A 21,747-nucleotide genomic window follows, 5' to 3' on the forward strand; every position below is an offset into this window, starting at 1 on the left:
CACTTGAAAAATAGTCATTTTCACTGTCCAGAGATTCACCAAGACACTTTGGCAGTATGTCAGCAATTACTTTTCTTGTTTTAAATTATAATTCTTTCCCTTTTACTTGAATTTGAAGATATTCCATATTGTCCCAGTTTAATTATGTCAATTTTTCATGAGCTAAGTAATAGAACAAACAACTAAATTTATATTGCAAAATTGCCACCGAACAAAGACAAAATGATGTTTGATGCTGTTGCTTCAGTGCCTCTGCCTGAAAAGAATGTTTGAGATGATAGGTATGTGTGTGTGTGTGCACTTGTAGAAACATTGACCAGATGTTACAATATTTGTATCATACACACAGTGGCTGACTGCTATTACAACAATATGTATCATGCATCAGTGAATTTGTTGAAGCATTTGGTATAAAATCCTTGTCAGATGTTAATAGTGGTTCTGAAATGCACTCTGATACAATAATATTACATCTAGTCAGTATTGCATTTTATTAGGAAAACAACTAATTTCAAGAAAGAACTCTTTACTTAACTAACAGTTCAGCTATACTTGAAGTCTTAATCTAATGTTTTAGTTAGAGCTCTTTTAGGAAAATAAGTTGTTCTCTAATCTCATAAGTTTTTTTTTCACTCCAATTTTCACATTATCACACTACCAGTAATGTTATCACATTACATTTAGAATCATTATTTAAAGGTTATGATATGAAACATGATTACCTTGTAATTTTGATATGAATCTTTCCTAATACCAGTGTACTGCAGACTCAAGATATGTATTAGCTCTTCCACTTTATTTTCTGTTGTTTTTTTAAAGAATGTTAAAATGTGAGAGGACTAACTGGACAACCTAAAGTGTTAAAGTATGTTTATCATAACAAACAAATGCATCAGTTTTTGAAATTAATGTTAAATTTGTTATATCCTGATTTGATGGTAGAATTGGGAATACCACATACTGGTTTATCAGATAAAAACATTGGAGTTTTAAAATTATATCATAGTGAGATTATTTACACAATTCTAAACTATCAAAGACATTTTCCATCTTAATGTGATAATCAGGTAATTGTAGTCATTTACATATTTCATGACTTTTGTTTTTGTTTTTTTCAATTTAAGAACTGAAGTTTTAAGGTTCCTTCTCTCCAATCTCTGTTGGTATTTGGATGAATATCATTTTGATGGTTTCCGATTTGATGGAGTAACATCTATGTTGTATCATACCCATGGAATTGGGCATGGTTTCAGTGGAGACTACAATGAATACTTTGGTTTCAATACTGATACAGAGTCATTTAACTATCTGATGTTGGCCAATCACATGCTGCATGAGCTGTATCCTGAGATCATTACAATAGCTGAGGTAAGGGTATTTAATGTAGCATATGTTTTTAATGGTGAAAATTATTAATATTATAGAACAGTTAAAATTAATATATACAGCTTTGTATATTGAGTTACTGCTGATAGAAGGCAGAAGATTTACAATGTATGAGAAAAGGTATCACAAATAAAATGTAAGTTAGCTTTAGAACATTTATCGTGTGTAATTGTGTACAATAGTCCTAATTTTTTTCTGGTTGAAAATTTAATAAAATGACCTAGCATTAAAAGAAAAAAGTGTAGTTAAAGTTGCATACAAGACTTGAGAGTACATAAAAAAGAAAAAAAAAAGATAGGTGTATGTTTTGATTGTACATACAAAAGCATATATAATATGTAGTGTGTATTTGATTGTTTACATTGTTCACAGGATGTCTCAGGTATGCCTTCATTGTGTAGACCTGTTTCTGAAGGTGGTGGAGGATTTGATTATAGATTAGGAATGGCCATTCCAGACAAGTGGATAGAGGTAAGGGTAGAAATAGAAAAAAAAACCCTATAAATATGGGGTAGGTAGATTTTGTTTTGCAACTAATCAATCAATATTTTTCATTTATATTTCATGGAAGTTTTTGTATCATACATTTTTGTATTGCAAACATTCTTTTAGAGGAGAAAAAATATCCATAAGTCTATTGTTTCCACCTTTAATTAAAATTGAAATCTTTGTTGTTTTTTTTCCTATCTTTGAAATATTATCAAACCATCTGACCCACAAATGAAAAGCTCTTAAAGTACATTATTAAAATTTTAGAATTGCAAGGAACACAGTGATAGACATACCTAACTGTTTGCTAATTCTTTGTTCTAAGTAATAAGCTTGTTACTTCAGGTATATCGTGGGGAATGTGCAAAATAAAATTTTATAAATAGTCTGAAATGAAAAATGAAGAATTAACTACATATTAAAAAGTAATATGAAAGGAATTGGCAAATAATTATAGAAAAATGTTTGTTTTTAAGGTTTAATTCATCACCTATAAGCAACTGTTCTGTTCTTGGTCCATATTTCTTTTAATAGTGTCCTTGGCTTATTTTATGTAGTGGGCTGTCAGCGAGTTTCAATTTCCTTTGTGACTTTGTAGGCTACACGTGTGTGCTTAATTGAATGGGCACAGGATCAGTCCAATGTAGAAGGAATGTTGACTGAAATTATGAATTTATGAAATGAAAATTTATTACACTAAAACCAGGTTTTGATATTTATGGGGGGGGGGGCAAAGCACAGGATGGCTCATTGTGAAGCTTTATGCTTAACAACAACTCAATTAACATGAAATGTTTCAAAATATGCAATGAAGGGAAATGTGAAATGTTTAACTGTGATATCAAATGCATATTACCATGTTGAATACAGGCTCTGTACAAGCCTAGGAGATGGGTGCTTTGATCTCCACAATGCACAGAGGGTTAATGGAAAGTGTAAAGACATTTGCCAATGAAAATTTAAGGTCCTTTAGTTTTGGTGAAGAAATAAACTGTGAATAGTGACTTACTATCTGTGTATGCAATACATGTATTATATGTCATGGAATTCTAAAGAAAAAAGGTTATTCTATGGTATTTTTAAAAACATGAAATATGTCTACATATAAACAGTCTGGCCACGTAGGTTTTTTATTGTTTAACATTTGCAATGTATCAAGTTGTTCCCAGGCAATGTGATGTTGTGTGCAGCTGACCTCTGAGTCATGCACTGGAAAATGTGGCTAAGGCATGCAACTTTAGAATTGAACCATATATAATGGAACATTTGCAATTAGTGCATCAGCATATACCAAGTGGTTCTGTACCATATGTCATCATGCCAACCACGCTAATTTGTTTTTCTTTTTTTAACACATGCTTCAAAGCTTTTGAATAATTACATAACTAATGATGGAGTGTTAGTTTCTCATCTGTTCAAATACTCTCCAAGCTAATTCATTTACTTCACAAAATAAAATACTTAAATGAAAAAAAACAATCTTGACAGGAATCAATACATACACACACACACACACACACACACACACACACACACAAGTGTTTGTTTCTTTAAGTTTAAAAACTCAAGAGACAAAATGCATTAAAGACTATTATGTAACATTTATTAGCTATGAAATTTCAAATAAGGTAGCCTTTTAATAGATGTAGATTTATAGAAAAATGAACATGGGACAAAGCACCTTTCTTTGTATAAAAAAACAACAAACAACTGTAGTGAGCATTCTTAGAATACATTTGTGTGTATGGTGTTTTACCTATTGTAGTAACATATATGAGCTTGTATCTTTATTCTCCAATACCCTTTTCAGTTCTTACTCTTGTCTAATTACTTGGTTGAAATGCAGTTTATAAATCTTCATTTCCTGTGAGTTGTCCCAATTTTATAACTATTTCATTTTAATTGTTTATATATCTAATAAATCTGAGAATTGTCTATCAATACCAAATCATGATGTATAAAAAGTAAGATAACTTGGAATTTATTGCTGAGTGTTTCATATAAATAGTTTTTCATTTGAGCATTTAGACATCTTTTTTTTTATAGTAACAAGTACAGCTTTTCATTTTGTATTTAACCATTACTTACTATCACAATATGCTTGACATGTATGTGATTTCTCTTTTCCAAAACAGTGTAGGGTTATTTTTATGAGGAACTTTTACATTGAAGAAAACCTTAAATACAACATAAAATTCAATAAAATAAATTTAATCAAGTGTAAAATATTTCAGATTTTTAAAAAAATTTTCTTCATTCCTGGCATTCCCAAAGGCCTAATCAGTAAAGGGTTAATTTGTATGTCTAAAGAAAAATTTATAATGTGTAATCATTGTAGTAGTCTGTGAAATTTGTAAAATAAAACTTTCCAGCTACTTAAGGAAAACAGAGATGAAGACTGGAACATTGGTAACATTATTCATACACTAACAAACAGACGTTGGATGGAAAAAACTGTGGCTTACTGTGAATCTCATGATCAGGTATTAATTGATTTTCTTCTGTTTTAAATGTTCACTTTTGACATAAAAATTAGCATTAAAATATTTTATATAAAAAGTTAGATACACTGCTACAGAAGTAATGGTAACAATATGTTTAAGGGTGAAATTACAGAATCAAAACATTAAATGAAGTAAATGTCACCTTATTATGGAGTTTGGTTAAGATTTTTATTATAAAAAGTGATTAAGTTATTCCAGTCAGCACATCTCAGTATAATCTCTGCCTACTTAAGTTTTTGTGTATGTACTTAGTTTAATATTAAATGTCTGGTGAATAAATTACGACAGTTTGTAAAGAGAATAAGGTATAAAATGTGTTTTAATAAACTGTAAGCTATATGATAATAAAAAAAATCATCTTAATGACAATTATATGTTGTTAATTAAATGCATGTTTTCCCAGGCATTAGTAGGTGATAAGACAATTGCTTTTTGGTTGATGGATAAAGAAATGTATGACTTCATGTCGGAGATTACACCACTAACTCCAATTATTGACAGAGGTTTAGCTTTGCACAAGATGATAAGACTAATCACCCATGGTCTAGGTGGTGAGGCCTGGCTGAATTTTATTGGTGAGTTTTTTTTAAATTTATATTGAAGTGTAGATCACAAACTCAAGGCCATGCATGTTGAAGTAGGTAAACAACTAAAAGTAATTTTGGTTTACTTGTTTGTTCACTCAGACAAATGTTTCTGCCCTATACAACTTATCTATAATTCTCAAACAAGAAGTTTTATATGGTTTGTAGAAAATATTTTGAGTACATACAGTAAGTTTGTGGTAATTAGATATAAGTTTTTCTAATGTTCAATTACTAATTAGTTGCTGTTTTTATTACTGGATACTAATCACTCATTTGTTTATATCCTATGTTTTATTTTCTGATACATTGCAGTCTTCAAGGAAGTACTAAGGACCATGTTTTGTTAATATTTACATCATTTTGGACAAGATTAATTTCAGAGTTCTTTTGATAGGAAGGCTGGAGTGATATCCATTCATCTGGGATATCCTCATTAAGGTTTGAATCAATTATCTGAATGTTTTCTAAAGAGGAATTTATGGGTTTTCCTGACATTTATGTTACAATGTCTGTGTTAAAAGTTGGGTTGATATATAGAGCTCTTGTATTATGAGGTTCATTTTCCATTAGTATTCTTCCAAGATATGGTGTACTTTGTCTTTTTAGCATTAGGTTGTTGCAGATATCTCATTATTATGGTATGAATGAATACCATACACTTTTTACTTTAATAATTTCTACCTCAAAATGAAGTGTTTTTTTCTTTTCCTGAGATTTTGCATGACGTGGTCCAGAAAGCTAGTTAATTCCTTTTTCTAGCTACTTTTGTTTCTTTGTTATTCTACAAGATGAGAGAGTGTCAAAAGAGGCATAGAACAATATTTCTGGCATTTCTTGAGGTTACTCATTAACCTTCGTTACTTTGCTTGAAAGTACATAACCCAACTCTGTTTGGCCCCTGCTAGTACAGTGGTAAGTCTACAGGCTTATAATGCTAAAATCAGGGGTTCGATTTCCCTCAGTGGGCTCGGCAGATAGCCTGATGTGGCTTTGCTATAAGAAAACACATGCTCTTTGTTATTCTCTAGAGATAGTACTTGTGCTCATGTTAGAAATGTTGTTTTGTTGTATGTTGTTAAAGAATGATGACAGTGTCCTTCACTGGTAGGCCAGATGTTACCTTGAGGTTACATCCTTTTCTGAATAAAAATGACCAATTACTTGTAGTACTAGCTGCAATGAGTAAATCCAGTATTTCTTGGCAATCAAAACATTAGATTTAAATGGTACTACATGGGATTCCAAATGGGTTGGTTTATGGGGAGATATCTAAAGGGAAAGAAAGTAATTTAATAAATTCATGAGTCCAATGGTAGATGACTGTTCAATATATTTTTAAGTAAGCACACTTTGTTTTGGTTACAAATAAATATTAATTTCATATCCAGTCTGTTTAGTTCTTTAATCAAACTCAATTAGTTTAGTTAAATTTGGTTGTACTTTGGCATTTATCCTGCTGATCTCCTAATTATCAAGAGGACATTTAATACTCTTTGCAGAAGTCAGTTTAATTTTTAGTTACCTAAAGCAATGCAGCATACTCAGTTTAAAGTATGCAGATTGTTAAATCAATGTAGTCAGTAAAGTATGAAATACTCCCATGGAACATGCAATTAAAAGATGGTTAAAGACATATTGTGGTTTCTACCATGTTTTATAAATCCATTCCTTCATGAGACGAAACATTACTCTCAAAAAATAGGAAACTGAAGACAATTAGAAAGGTTTAACCTTCATCCTGTGCTAGATACCTTAATCATAAAGTGACATAATAGCATTGAATAATTTCAGTGCTTGTGGACCCTGAAGTAATTGCATACTTTTATGTTCTGAACATTTGATATTTATATCCATTTGTAAAAAGGAACAAATTACTTTGATTTAAGAAAGTCAATTCAAATTGTATATTTTATAAGTTTGTACTAATTTTAAATTAGTAATTCTCTCATGTTCTTTAGAGATAGTAATAACAAATAACTGAAAATTAAGATGTTAAAAACACATTTTACTATTCGATTCTTTTTAGCACTTCATAAAATGTCAAATTGTCTCCCAGTTTCCAAGAAGTTGTTTAAGAAAATATATATGTAAGGAATTTTTAGCTGCTGCTTTTGCCAGAATGTCAAGCAGGATATTATAAATAACACTGGCTGAGTAAGGAAGCTGCCATGTTATCCAATTGGATATTATAAATAACACTGGCTGAGTAAGGAAGCTGCTGTGTCATCCAGTCGGAAATTTGTATACTAAAACAAATGAATCTGTAATGAAGCTTACTTGATAAATTTACATTTGAAAGTTAGAAGTTTTTTAATGGTTGCCTTTGGTAATCAAGATAAACCCAAAATTGAATATTAGAATTTAGTCAATATATCTTAGAGTAGGTAAAAATATATGAATTGAAAATATATTTTTTTGTTAAGAATGAAACCAAAAAGTTGTGAAAACTTGTCTTTAACTTAAAAAGATCAAAAGTTTTAAGAACGTTTTATTTCTTAATAAACAGGTTATGAAGACAAATGTGTAATAAAGAATTCAGTGTGTAGAAGATGGATCAGTGAACAATGTGTGTGAGGTTTCATTTATCTACTCTTTCAAAAAATATGGTTATTATATCTGATATTTTTGTTTGTAGGAAGAGGTTATTATTTGAAACAGTATGGTAAATATGTGGTGTTTTTGCACAGGAAATGAGTTTGGTCATCCTGAATGGTTGGACTTTCCACGTATTGGGAACAATGAGAGTTACTATTATGCCAGACGTCAGTTTAATTTAGTTGATGACCAACTGTTGAGATACAAGTACTTAGCAAGGTTTGACAGTGCTTTAAATCACTTGGAGGAAAAATATGGTTGGTTGGCTGCTGATCAGGTTAGTTGTCTAAACATCCATATCCATGCAGTTAGTATTAGACTAACACCTGTCTTGTACTAAAAAAAGATATATGCTTTATAATATTAACATGCAGATGGGGAAGTATAATTATCTGAGTAAAAGTTTGAATATTGTATTGACACAAGTGATTACAAATGGTGATTATTATCATTAACTTCTGATTGAAGCAAGTGTCATACATAGATCAGTAAAAAAAAAAACTCGGACAAAATTACTTTCTGATGTTCAGATACAAATCTTCTTGACTTGATTTAATTATGGTGTGTTTTAGAAACTAACATACATTTTCTTAGAGATTTGTGAAGTATACATATTAATTTTGATATATAGGTACTGTTTCTAACTTATTTTCACCTGCATTTTCTTAAAGCACAGTGTGGATAATATCTAATGCAATATTGTTATGTCAGTTGGTGTTACCTCTTATCTGAGAATTTCTTCTTACTGATCAAACTTCAATAATTAATTATGTATAATATTTAATGTCTTCTTCAAAGTTCATTATGTTTACAATTTCTACTTGTACATGTAGCCCACTCACCCAGTAGTAAGTCTGAAATCTTGTATTACTAAACACTGAGTTTCAGTACCAGTTGTGAATACAGCAAATATTGCCCATTGTGTAGCTTTGAGCTTAACAAACAAACAAATCTTGTATATGTAAATATAATATTAATAGCACTTTCTTGTATGGTCTGATTGCTCAGGGCTGTCAACTGCATAAAAATATTGAAAAAATATTTCTGAGGTTTTCTATCCATTGGATAGGTTTTTGTTTAAGAATCAGTTTTCATTATTTTCAATATTTTCTTTTTTATACATTTAATATTTTTTGTAAGCTTTAGTCTACTTCATCAGGTAACAAAATATGTGACGTCAGTTGTTTTCAATGTTGTATTAGAGTCCATTTTATGTAGATTTGGGGAAACATTTAGGAAAATACATAGCATGTCTTTTTAATTTAAAAGTATACAGTTACAAGATGGACATTGGGTACCTGTCTAAAATTGATTCCAGGACAAATAACATTATTTGGAGAGGGTGTAAAGTGGTGATCTTGAGTGTAAGTTGGAATGTTGAACAATTTCCGATGTACAATATTGGAGGTGATTATGGAACTTCACTGGCGATACACATAGAGAAGTAACTAAATAACCAATCTAAGATTAGTACAATAAACTATCACATAAAATACAAACTAAAAGCAAACAAGTTGTGTAATGTCCGTGTTTTTTGTGTTTCATTTAAACAAAGCACTGAGCGTTGTTTTCACACTACGGTAGGCTTTTAAGTGAATGATTATGATATATTTTGTAAATTATTTTGTATTTCTTTCCATAATCGAGTATCTCAATTTCTGTGTAATCTTACACAGCTTTAATAATACACATATCAAACTGTTGGTTTCCATCTAAGTATCTTTTCATGTTTGTAATTATTCCCTTGCTGGAAGATAAATTTCTGTCCAACTGGTTGTTCCAGATGGAATGATATAATAGATAAGGATTTACTTGTACTTTTTAATAGTCATGGTGTCATTTGTTTTATCTAGATTTCTATTGGCTGAGCTGCACCCTAAAAGCTATATTTACTCCTCTCCTACAGCAGGTTTTACTATATATGCCATATGTTGAACATGATACCATGTCAACAACTTTGATCATTGTTACACAAGTTGAATTTGGATTAATCTCAAAAGAGCACCCATCTTCAGTTTTTTTCATTCCATTATTTGAAGTATGACAATTTCAGTCGTCATTTGTTTTGATTATCTCTGAAACAATGGTTTTTGACCAGTTGCATGTCCATTTGAAGCCACTTTATGCTAATGTTCTGGAAGCAATATATAAGTTTGTATTCATAGCTATGTTATGGCAAAAACGTTACTGGATATATGTCTTACAAAAGAATAATTTTGTTTAAGTTACTTAAGGTCAAACATTACTTTTAAAGAGTTTGGATTTCTATCTCCTTCATATCTGTTATCAGTAATATTTCTTTCATGTACTCTCTTCAAAGTTTTCATACAGCTCCTTCTGAAACTAGAAATTTTGCCTTAGTCTGTTGCATGGAGATGCCTCTACTAGCCAGTTACTTTATCCACACATCTGTCATGTGGCATTGTTTGTTCACCATAAGTGAATTTATGACACAATTAGTTGTTGGAATAGTTTTACTGTCTGAAACTTTTATAGATATGCTTGTGTAGCATTGTCCCATTTAAATTAAGAGCCAGTCACAGTATGAACTTTTAACATATCTGATACAGTTCATTTTCATACTGTACAGATAGTTATAATGTAATATTTGCACTTTGATTCAATTTTATTTACTATTTCCATAATTATCTTCAGTGCTACAACTATCCTGTGAAACTGCATCAATATGAAATACATTTTACCCTGTGTTGTTTTACCTGAGTTTAAGGGTTTTGAATACATTGTTAGTTCATTGAAATGATTTTTTTTCTCTTGCACAGGGTTATGTGAGCTGGAAGCATGAAGATGATAAAATTATAGTATTTGAAAGAGCTGGTTTAGTCTTTATTTTGAATTTTCATCCAGTCAGAAGTTTCCCAGACTATAAGATTGGAGTTGAAATCCCAGGAAAGTATCCTTTAAAGTATTTTTTTTTAGATAGGGAATATTTGTGCATAGCAGAAATACGTTTTCTATGTACTGTATACAGAAGGTTGTCTTAAATCCAGCAGAAGTTGTCTAGTCATAACTGCTCATAATGATAAACAGGTTTGTAAGGGTTGGTCTTCTTGATGACCCCATTAACCCTATCACTATGAGCATCCTTTTATGTGCATGTCACAAGGTTTTAGTGAGTTACATTCAAAATTTAATTAAACTACTTTATATCATGGCATAACAATAAGTATAGCTCAAAAACATAGCCATTTATTCATATTTTAATAGGTTATAAGTTTAAAGTTTTTAATTATATAAGGAAGTATTAAACAATACATAATTTCTCCTTGTATAAAAATCCTAACATTTTCTTTTTTGGCCTTACCTTACTTAAGTATTTAAGTTTTATATAAACATTGAAAAACTGGAATGTTTGTAATAATCTAAAAATATTTATATAAAGTGTTTGGAAACTGTTTCTTAATTTAATTTTTTCAGAATATTACTAAGAACAATAGACATATTTAAAGAATCAATTATAAACTTAATGGGATCTTTATGCAACTTTAGAAATGCATATAAAAATGGAATATTTACATGTGTAATGATAGTATTTGTGTAAATGAACTTGTATTATTATCTTTAAACTTGGTATGTATAATATTTTAAATATAAAGCCCAAGTTACAATTTAATTATGATAATAATAAATTATGAATTGTTCTTTAACTTATATTTGAAAACATTTAAAATGTCGATATAAATTTGATTATTCTTAATTTACTTTATCTGAAATTAATGAAATTTAATTTCCATTGCAAAAAGAACATGGAGGACAGTAAGATTTACTTCTGACAATACAGTTTTACATTTTATTTTTCTGAATCTTAAGTTTCATACTTTTAGCCATTTTAAACTTCTGAATATCATGCCTTTCTCCAATGATTGTAATTTCTTTATGATGTTAGAAAAAACAGATATTCAAGAAGTCTTGATAGAAATGAATAAAAACTCTAACCTGAGCACTTTTGAAAGGTGGACGTTTCTTCTTCAGGGGCAAACTGAATGTAATTTCTTGTTTTTGGTGACCTTTAAATTACTTAACAGTATATTGTTACAATAATGAAGCAATTTATCAATTTTTATTGGATTCTTTTAATTTTTTTATAGTTGAAGATAAAAGGTTCTATAGGTTTATTATAATTACAACTAACAATAGGTTGAAGTGATATACTAGAGAAAATGTTTTAAACTTTTTTTGGATTAGGAAAGGTAGAACTATATCATCATAATTTGTTTAAAATCTATAACTATACAAGTTGTTTTTTTTAATAGGTTCCAGAATTATTAGTGGTTCTAAGTGATTTACTTATTAAAAAGTGAATTTATTTCTAAAATTATTTTGCTTGAAATTAGTTTGTTTTTGTAAATGATTTTCAATTCACTATTAATCACCAAACATGTAAGAGGAAAAAACCAAAAAAACTTTAGTGTAACATATTGAATATTACTGCTAAAGTATATTTAATCTGTTGTCTCAGGTTTAACAGTTGATTATTAAGTATTTATTGTTTCCATAAATGAAAGTTTAATGGTTAAATAACATGATAGCAAATTTATGTTTAAATTCATCAAGTGATAATGAATTTTTCCTTTATTTACTTGGAAATATGTTAGAAGCTTCATTTTGTATCCAATGTTAATTAAATTGGTAGCTGAACTTCATTTACAGTTTAATATTATCTATGCTTTTATGTTAATTTCAAAAGAAGTATTAAAAAGTTATTGATCTCCTCCAAATTGCCCATTTTTATATTTTTCTGAATTATAGGTTCTAATTAAAAACATACTGTAACTACTGAAAAGTTAGGATACAAAGTTAGAACCTTTAACTTTCTTGCTTCACTGAAATATAAAGAAATCTCAAATCTGCATGACCTGCACATTTCATATCATTCTGTCTTTCAAGAAATGTTGCTAATTTCTGACATTGCTTTTAGATTATTTATAGCCATTAAAGAGAGCAGCTTTTTATTTACATGATCCCTTATATTGTTATTTCATTTTACTATCTATAAATAGATGCTTAACCTCAGTTTTATTGATTGCAATCAGATTTTTATGCTTTGAGCAGCTAACACATTTTTATTAATCTAGCTATAGCTTAGTTAGAAAGACTTTCTATTCTATTGCTTGATATTTTTGTTCTAAAATGCATTCTTGAATTTTATTACACTTATCAAATGATATTTCACAATTCATAAGATATTTAGTTATTTACTATAATGTCTGTTTCATTCCAAATGAGTTAATAATAATATTTTAACCTTAAATACTTTAAATAGTCAAATATTGCTGAATCTAGTAATTTGAATTTGGTTTGGCTAACTCAGTATCTTCAAATGACAATGAGAAATGGTAAAAGTAAGTTATTTCCCAAATAAGCTGGTTAGATTGGGAAATTTGATTAACATGAAACAATTATTTTGACATTTGACAAGCATAGTTTTTTACAACTAGCAAATGACAACAAGAAAGGGATTCTGAGGTGTAGTTAACAAGGCATTAAAAGGTGGATCTGGAGAAATTGTTACTTTTCTTGTATGTTCTGTGTGATACATTTTACCTTTTGTTATTCATTATGTATTGTCTGATTTTGATAGCTACTAGATGAACCTTATTTTAATTTTAAACAAAATAGTATTATTGTAATTCTATACCTTACAGTTCCCTCCACACAGTTTATAAAGTAATTTTTTTTTTGTTGTCATGGCTTCCAAGTATCAGAATATAATTGTTCAATTTTTAAATCTTGCATTAATTTTATTTCTTTGCAACATTTAATGATCTTTTTGAAGCATGATAATGTACTATAAAAATAGTATTAAACAATGAAGAAACCTCTGTCATATGAACTGCATGTGAATAAAAAATCTCATCCTGAATAATATAAAATGCTTCCATTCTAACTTGTATGTATTTTAACAGCTGATAGGTGCAAGGTGGGTTTTTTTGTTTTGTTGTTTTTTTCTTCTACAAATTAACATGTTTCTCTTCTCTATTTTAACTTTAAAGCATAAATATGATTAACAATGTCAGTTATTAACTATAAATGCTGACATCTGTTTTCACTTACTGTTTTACATTGAATGTTTTTTTTTTTTTTTTTTTTAATCTAATTGATAAAAAGGAAATTTAAAATTGGTATTTCAGGAGAAAAGTGATCAGAATTGTGTTTCCTAAAATGAGTCAAGTTTTCTAATACATAAAAGTAAAATGATTAACCTTAAAAGCATGATATTACTTCTGGTTTTATGAAATTTACAGAGCAAGATCATGCTAATAACAATGTAAACAATAAAACAAAAAAGACATTTTTCATTCAGGGCTAAGTGATTTAACAAATTTTGTAATAAATGTTGAACTATGGATGCCTGGAGATTTATAGGATAAAAGACAACACTAAGAAAGGTGTTTTTTTGTACAAGTTTTAAAAAAAAAACAAGTTGTTTTAAGAAGAAACGGGAAAAATTATGATTTCCAATAATTTGAGTCTTAAGTACTGATGTGTAACTCTCCATTATGATCTAAAAATTTAAAAAGTGGAATAAGCATAGTATTTGATAATTATTTCGTGTGAATAGAGCTATGATGTTAACTTATAGAATATTTAGTTTTATATCAGCATTTACTGCAGTGACTAAGTGATGGATTATTGAATAATAAACTGTAAGTTACGTGGCTATGTATTTAAGTAATTTAATGTAAAAACTGAAAACGTGGCTTGCAGTTATTCATAGTTAAAATGAAATTTGTCTTTGATGTAACAAAAGATACAAAATAGCTTTGGATTCTGATTCTGAAGAGTTTGGTGGTCACAGAAGACTTGACCATAGTGTCGACTATTTTTCTTTCCCAGAAGGGTATGCTGGAAGAAGGAACTCCATGATGGTAGGTTTCTACAGTATTTAAACAATACATCTAGTAATCTTTTTGAATTTGTATTTTAGCTCTGTCTATGCTTATTTCCTCATAATTGTTACTTGTGCAATGAATCTTGGTTAAAATGACAAAACAGTCATAAGAATGTATCTCAGAAGGGCTGGTATGGGTATTAACACTTTTACTGATAAGGAGAAAACTTTTGGTAAATTATGAATAATGTGTGTACACTGGTTAAAACTTTTTGGTAGTTTTATCTTCACAAAATTAGGGATTAGTTTTTCCTTTTTGCACTGTCGGTTGTGCAATCGTAACAAAACTAAAACTTAAATCAAAAAATCATCAATAGAAGAAATTACATTTATTTCATCCAAGTACTTTCTAGCATTTTATTCTGTTAATCTTCTAGTGATTACTTTGATATATTTTTAATCTTTTCACACATTACATGAGCAGTTTCTTAGAAAATCTTGGCAGACATAAATTTATTTGTAAGCTGCAATTTGTGTGTAATTGCTAATCCAAATTTGTAAGTGAATGTTTTTACAAAAGTATGTAATTTTCTTTTTTAATTTATATTAAAGAATCATTAAGTTGACAGTAGGTTTCAAAGACTATAATGTGATTACTGTTACAGTTTTATGTTCTACAGGCTGTTTATCTCATTTTGTTTTTGATACTTGGTTGTTTTTTAATTTTTAAATATCTGTATGCACATGCAAGTTGCTATGAATAACAATTCTACTATTATCCTATGTTTTCAAAACCAAAACACTGTTACATCTAACCATGGGAATTTTATGTAAACATCTCATAATACACACACATTAACTGTGAAATATGAAGAAGCTGAGGTACTCTTCCTTTTGGTTATGAACATAAAATGTGGGGGTAGATTCTAAGATAAATAACATAATTATATTTATAAAAAACAGCTGGTATGGGTAGAGAAAGCACTATGTAGAGGAGTGAACAACATTTCAATCTTATTCACTCCTCTATATAGTGCTTTCTGTTCCCATACCAACTGTTTTTTACATATATAATTTTCTCTACAAGTGGGTTTTCTCATCATCACTGATAAATAACAAGTTTTAAGCACATACATGTTGAGTTCTTTGGCTGCTACGAGTTACTCTCTTTTATTTGCTTTTAATACCCAACTGTTAATGTCCTTCCACAATGTTTCACATTATTAATTAATTTATGGATGTTGGCCACAGAAATGTCTTTAGGGCTGAAGTTGTTAGATCAATGGTCAAAGCAGGAAGTGGCTATAACACAAATTATTACAATGTTGATGGCGATTTTCTTCATCGCATTCCTCCACATGGAGTACAAGCACATTGTCTGAGAAATACAAGATGTTTGTGTGCCCTCCTCTACTTTGTGTATGTGTGTGTAAGGACTTGATTCAATATATTGAATATATTTAATGTTAAGTGAAAGATAAATGCTCAATAATAGTAATAATGGGGGATATATGTGCCACCACATTATTTATAGCAGACATGTACTACCTTGTATATAAAATGGAACAAAATAAGTTTCCTACATGAATACCTATATCTCTACATGGATAACTGTTTTATACTTTCTGCTTGAGAGATTTGCATGCTATCAGCCTTATGGAAAAGTCCCATCTAATTTTAAGTGTCCATATGAATTAGATCCAGTACATGATGTATCATGCAGCAAAACCTTTCATCAGTAGGGATGTGATACATCTCTATGTGCAAGTACTCTTTACCATTGCATACAAGAATCTTCATTGCTTTTCTTGGCATGGTTTTATTCATGCATATTTTTAGTTTGCTGAAACTTGTAATCTTGTTTGTTTTTTTCTCAACTCTGAAGTTTCAGCTTGATTAAGTTTAACATGCTTGATATAATTTCATTAATCAAATTGAACTTTATCTCTACTAATATGGGAGAAGAGATTTTTTTTTTATATACAAAGTAATTTACTACCATTTATAATGATTTTTTTTATCTGCAGAAGATGTGATGTCCAGGACTCTACTGTCTTTCTTTCCTTTGCAGTTTTTCAGGCCTTATATTGAAGAGAATGATTTTTAACACTTTTTCCACCCTATTTGCTAAAAATACTTCTCTACCTCATGAATATATTTTGACTTCTCTTGCTTTCCTGATGTAAACATTTTACTTGTGGTTTTTCCTTCTACTTAGCATTTCCCATGAGTCCGTCTTTTTTCCCACTGTTTTACACCTCATCCTTCCTGCCTTACTAAGCAACATGAAGAAGTTGCTATTTAGATAATATATTTCTCACTACCACATAACTCCTAGGATTAAATGATTAGGCATTGTTTATTTCTCCTTAACATGTCAACACAAAATATAATGTTTAATCAGAGCTATTTTAACATGAACACACAGTGGATAATGCTTTAATCTAGATCCCTCCTATTTACTATCTACACTTGCATATTCAAGTTTAGTTCTATTTCATTACTCCATACTATGTATACATGAGATAATATTACAGTATCATTTATTGTTCCTTAACTTGTGTGATACTTTGACAATGATATATAGACTTAGTTAATTACTCTAATATGTCCACATGAAAGTTTATTTTGTCATAATTCTTTGCTCCTAAATGTATTCACGTGGAAGATAATGCTTAGATTAAATTCATCACTCATTCACATGTAACACATTGACTGTAATGATTATTAGATCTGATAAGTTACTCTTTTATGTACTATTAATGGATAAGGCCTGTAAATAACCAGTTACTCAAAAATATTTGCACGTTATAAATAATGTTTAGTGTGGTTACTCCTTAACATGTACTTATAGTAGACAGTTGTTTTTTGTTACTCCTTAACATGTATTTATAGTAGACAAATGTTTTTTTGTTACTCCTTAACATGTACTTATAGTAGACAGTTTTTTTTTGTTACTCCTTAACATGTACTTATAGTAGACAGTTTTTTTTGTTACTCCTTAACATGTACTTATAGTAGACAGTTGTTTTTTTGTTACTCCTTAACATGTACTTATAGTAGACAGTTTTTTTTGTTACTCCTTAACGTGTACTTATAGTAGACAGTTGTTTTTTGTTACTCCTTAACATGTACTTATAGTAGACAGTTGTTTTTTGTTACTCCTTAACGTGTACTTATAGTAGACAGTTGTTTTTGTTACTCTTAACGTGTACTTATAGTAGACAGTTGTTTTTTGTTACTCCTTAACGTGTACTTATAGTAGACAGTTGTTTTTTGTTACTCCTTAACGTGTACTTATAGTAGACAGTTGTTTTTTGTTACCCTTAACGTGTACTTATAGTAGACAGTTGTTTTTTGTTACTCCTTAACGTGTACTTATAGTAGACAGTTTTTTTGTTACTCCTTAACATGTACTTATAGTAGACAGTTGTTTTTTTGTTACTCCTTAACGTGTACTTATAGTAGACAGTTGTTTTTTGTTACTTCTTAACGTGTACTTATAGTAGACAGTTGTTTTTTTGTTACTCCTTAACGTGTACTTATAGTAGACAGTTGTTTTTTTGTTACTCCTTAACGTGTACTTATAGTAGACAGTTGTTTTTTTGTTACTCCTTAACGTGTACTTATAGACAGTTGTTTTTTGTTACTCCTTAACGTGTACTTATAGTAGACAGTTGTTTTTTTGTTACTCCTTAACGTGTACTTATAGTAGACAGTTGTTTTTTGTTACTCCTTAACGTGTACTTATAGTAGACAGTTGTTTTTTGTTACTCCTTAACGTGTACTTATAGTAGACAGTTGTTTTTTTGTTACTCCTTAACGTGTACTTATAGTAGACAGTTGTTTTTTGTTACTCCTTAACGTGTACTTATAGTAGACAGTTGTTTTTTTGTTACTCCTTAACAAACACATGTGGAAGATAATGTTTAGACATAGTTTAGGGCTTATTCCATTTGAGTGTGTTTAATAACGTTTTTACATTCTGGGGACAATGCATGTCTTTGTGGGCTGTCTTCTTGACATGACAGCATTCTACTCACGGAACAGTTCCTTACTCTTTGTTCTTCCATTGTTCTGCTTTCATCTTATTTCTCCTCCTTTTGTTGCTTTTATCACAACTTTCAGCTCTGGCTATCTGTGCCTTCAATCAGATGTGCTCCTATCTTTTTCATTACACCACTTCTCAGTTTCTTGCTCTGTTTAGTGATACTACAGTTGAGTCTTTTTGGTAGCTCTTTGCAGCACTTCCAACCATGGATTCTATTACTCCATCTCCTCGTGTCTCAACCCTTCAACATTTCATCACTTCTAATCCACCCTAACACATCACTCTTTCCTCATATGACATTCCTTTCCCTTTGTTCCACTACTGTCACTCTTCTACCACTTTGTGTGCCAATTTATAGAGTGTACTTATCTTTGTTCCGCCGTCAATCTTTCACTTTTAACTTCATTACATTGTAATATGTCTTCTCTTTCATTGGACTATTTTTTTTTGTGAACTATGCCTCTTCTTTCATGAGTTTTTGGGAGGCATTTTCACTACCTTTCCCAATGTTATAGGATAATTTCTTTTTCTTTCTGTCTTTTATCGTTCTTTCCTTACCCCACTGATCCCTCTATTTTCATAACCTTTTTTACAAAGTTTACATATGGAAAACAATATCTGTTTAAATTGTTTCTTTGAGTAAAAATATTTGTAATGTATAACATTTTCTCAGCAATATTTTATTGTTCTTTTCATGTAATTGTTTTTGTAATTATACAGAGCAGAAAATTAAAAGAAATGTGTTGTAATGTTATCTGAAATTATTAAAGTTTGGTAAGTGTGAAGTAATGATGTAAAAAATGTTTATTTGTAACTTTGCACCAAAGACAGAATTAAATATCTGTATTGTTAATGTTTATTTCTAGTTGAAAAGTATAAAGGATAGATTTAAATTTTAGTATGAAACTTGTAAGGAGGAATTGTGAATAACTGTAACATATTTCTTTTCAGGTATATATTCCAAGTCGAGTGGGGATTGTCCTTGCTTTAGCCAATTGACAATACGGTTTCTGATACTTTTTGTTAGATCCATCTCTGAATTTTAAAGTATAGAAAATAAGTAGCTGAAGTTGATTTCTATTGAATTTACTAACACTCAATAGAAAATAATGTATTAAAGTAGAATTCCAGTTCTTTTAGAGAACTTCTTGTTTCATAATATTTTTGTTGTTGTTGTGAAGTTGGTAACATTAATGAAAGATCTGAATATTTTAATTTTGTTTTATTGTACACCTAATAAGTAGCAGAAAATAAAAAAAAAAAAAGGATTATTTTTAACCTATGACTCAGTTTCTACGTGCAGTTAGAACTGTTTTCATTAGCACATGTAGCAAGTATTGACTATTTATCAGTTGTTTGTGGGCTATTGTTTCAATGTTTCAGAAGTTAAAATAGACTGATTACACTGCACAACAATTTTTTTTGAAAAGTTTTGCTTCTTGAAAAGGTTTTGCTGATTGTGACAGGTACCTGGTGGGTATGCACAAATATAGTTTTGGTTTTGCTTCATCACGTAGGAACTCTGAGAAGTAGACAGTTAACTGTTTACTGGTAATAATGTATTTAATTGCATTTATGTTTCTAATATGCTATTAAGTTCAACATTATTAAAAGTGTTTAGCTCTTGATTTTCGTTTGCATTCAATGTCCGGTGCATCACGTTGCAGTGTCCAACAGTAGTCAGCAAGCATTGATGGATTCCAGTTGCCCTGATATCGTTTTTCCATTGTAACAAAACTGAAAATTTTGATGAAATGGTATGTGATGAGCAAATTTGGATGTGATTTTCGTGATCAGAAGCCAAATATCTCTAAGGAACACCCAACAGTGTTCAAGAAGCAAATACTTTATTGTATAGTGTTACATCAGTTGTAGTGACATTGCAACAGAGAATTGCATGGATATATATAACTGCACAAATCAATTTTTTCACTCTCTCAGTATTACATTGCAATGTTAGAAAATGTTAAGTGTTAACTGCTTGAAGAATGTGCAATATAGAGATGAATTTTTGTTTAAGTAAAAGAGCTTTTGATGTCAACCAAATTGAATTCAAATGAATAATTAGCAATGACAAAGTATTGTAAAAAATATAACTTGCCACAAGATTCTGTTACCAAGGATCTAGAAACAATCTTTGTGTAGTAGTTTTAGATTTTGACTAAACAGAGGTACATTTGTTTTTTAGTTGTGTTGCTTGTAATAAAGGGATTGGATACATGTTAAATATTTTGAATTTTGTACTGGTTTTTCATTTACTTCAAATTTACATGAGTAGCTATAAAGTAGTAACTTCTTAGCTTTATGAATACATCACATAGGAAGTTTCTTACATATACTTTAACAAATTAAATAAATCTAGGTGAAAATTGACATCTATAACACCAGTGCCCCACTTCATTAATTTCATCTTGTGATTTTTAGTGGATGCACTGTTTCACTTTTCTATAGAAGACCATACCTATTTCTGTTACATAAAGTGATGTATTAAGCTGTACAGCATGTTTCACTTTTCTATAGAAGACCATACCTATTTCTGTTACATAAAGTGATGTATTGCTGTACAGCATGTTTCACTTTTCTATAGAAGACCATACCTATTTCTGTTACATAAAGTGATGTATTAAGCTGTACAGCATGTTTCACTTTTCTATAGAAGACCATACCTATTTCTGTTACATAAAGTGATGTATTAAGCTGTACAGCATGTTTCACTTTTCTATAGAAGACCATACCTATTTCTGTTACATAAAGTGATGTATTAAGCTGTACAGCATGTTTCACTTTTCTATAGAAGACCATACCTATTTCTGTTACATAAAATGATGTATTGCTGTACAGCATGTTTCACTTTTCTATAGAAGACCATACCTATTTCTGTTACATAAAATGATGTATTAAGCTGTACAGCATGTTTCACTTTTCTATAGAAGACCATACCTATTTCTGTTACATAAAGTGATGTATTAAGCTGTACAGCATGTTTCACTTTTCTATAGAAGACCATACCTATTTCTGTTACATAAAGTGATGTATTAAGCTGTACAGCACATTATGTACACTAAGCATTTGAAATGAATAATGACTATATTCTTTACTGGTAATGAAGAACCAAGATGTGGATCTAATTGAATTATGCTAGAAAATTCTTAACTGCTTCTAAGGAACAAGGACAGCTTTTGAAACCTCACTACTGCTGTTTTGTAAAGAGTGTGTTGTACAAATTAATGATGACTGGGCTTAAATACACTTAAAACTGGACCTTGTATACAAAATGACATTTGT

General features: G+C 29.8%; 1 protein-coding gene across 1 annotated transcript in view; it reads left to right on the plus strand.

The window, feature by feature from the left end:
* AGBE (1,4-alpha-glucan-branching enzyme) overlaps positions 1-20,698 on the plus strand; it is a 35,592-nt gene extending 14,894 nt beyond the window's left edge. Inside the window, exons 8-15 of the mRNA XM_076490861.1 lie at positions 1,125-1,368; positions 1,759-1,857; positions 4,248-4,358; positions 4,783-4,954; positions 7,654-7,838; positions 10,342-10,472; positions 14,331-14,448; positions 19,414-20,698. Coding sequence (XP_076346976.1) covers positions 1,125-1,368; positions 1,759-1,857; positions 4,248-4,358; positions 4,783-4,954; positions 7,654-7,838; positions 10,342-10,472; positions 14,331-14,448; positions 19,414-19,461 — 1,108 coding nt within the window. The 3' untranslated portion in view covers positions 19,462-20,698. The remainder of the gene's footprint in view (positions 1-1,124; positions 1,369-1,758; positions 1,858-4,247; positions 4,359-4,782; positions 4,955-7,653; positions 7,839-10,341; positions 10,473-14,330; positions 14,449-19,413) is intronic.
* The last annotated feature ends 1,049 nt before the right edge of the window (positions 20,699-21,747 follow it).

This window comes from Tachypleus tridentatus, chromosome 2 (assembly GCF_004210375.1).
Source record: "Tachypleus tridentatus isolate NWPU-2018 chromosome 2, ASM421037v1, whole genome shotgun sequence".
NCBI classification, from domain to species: Eukaryota; Metazoa; Arthropoda; class Merostomata; order Xiphosura; family Limulidae; genus Tachypleus; species Tachypleus tridentatus.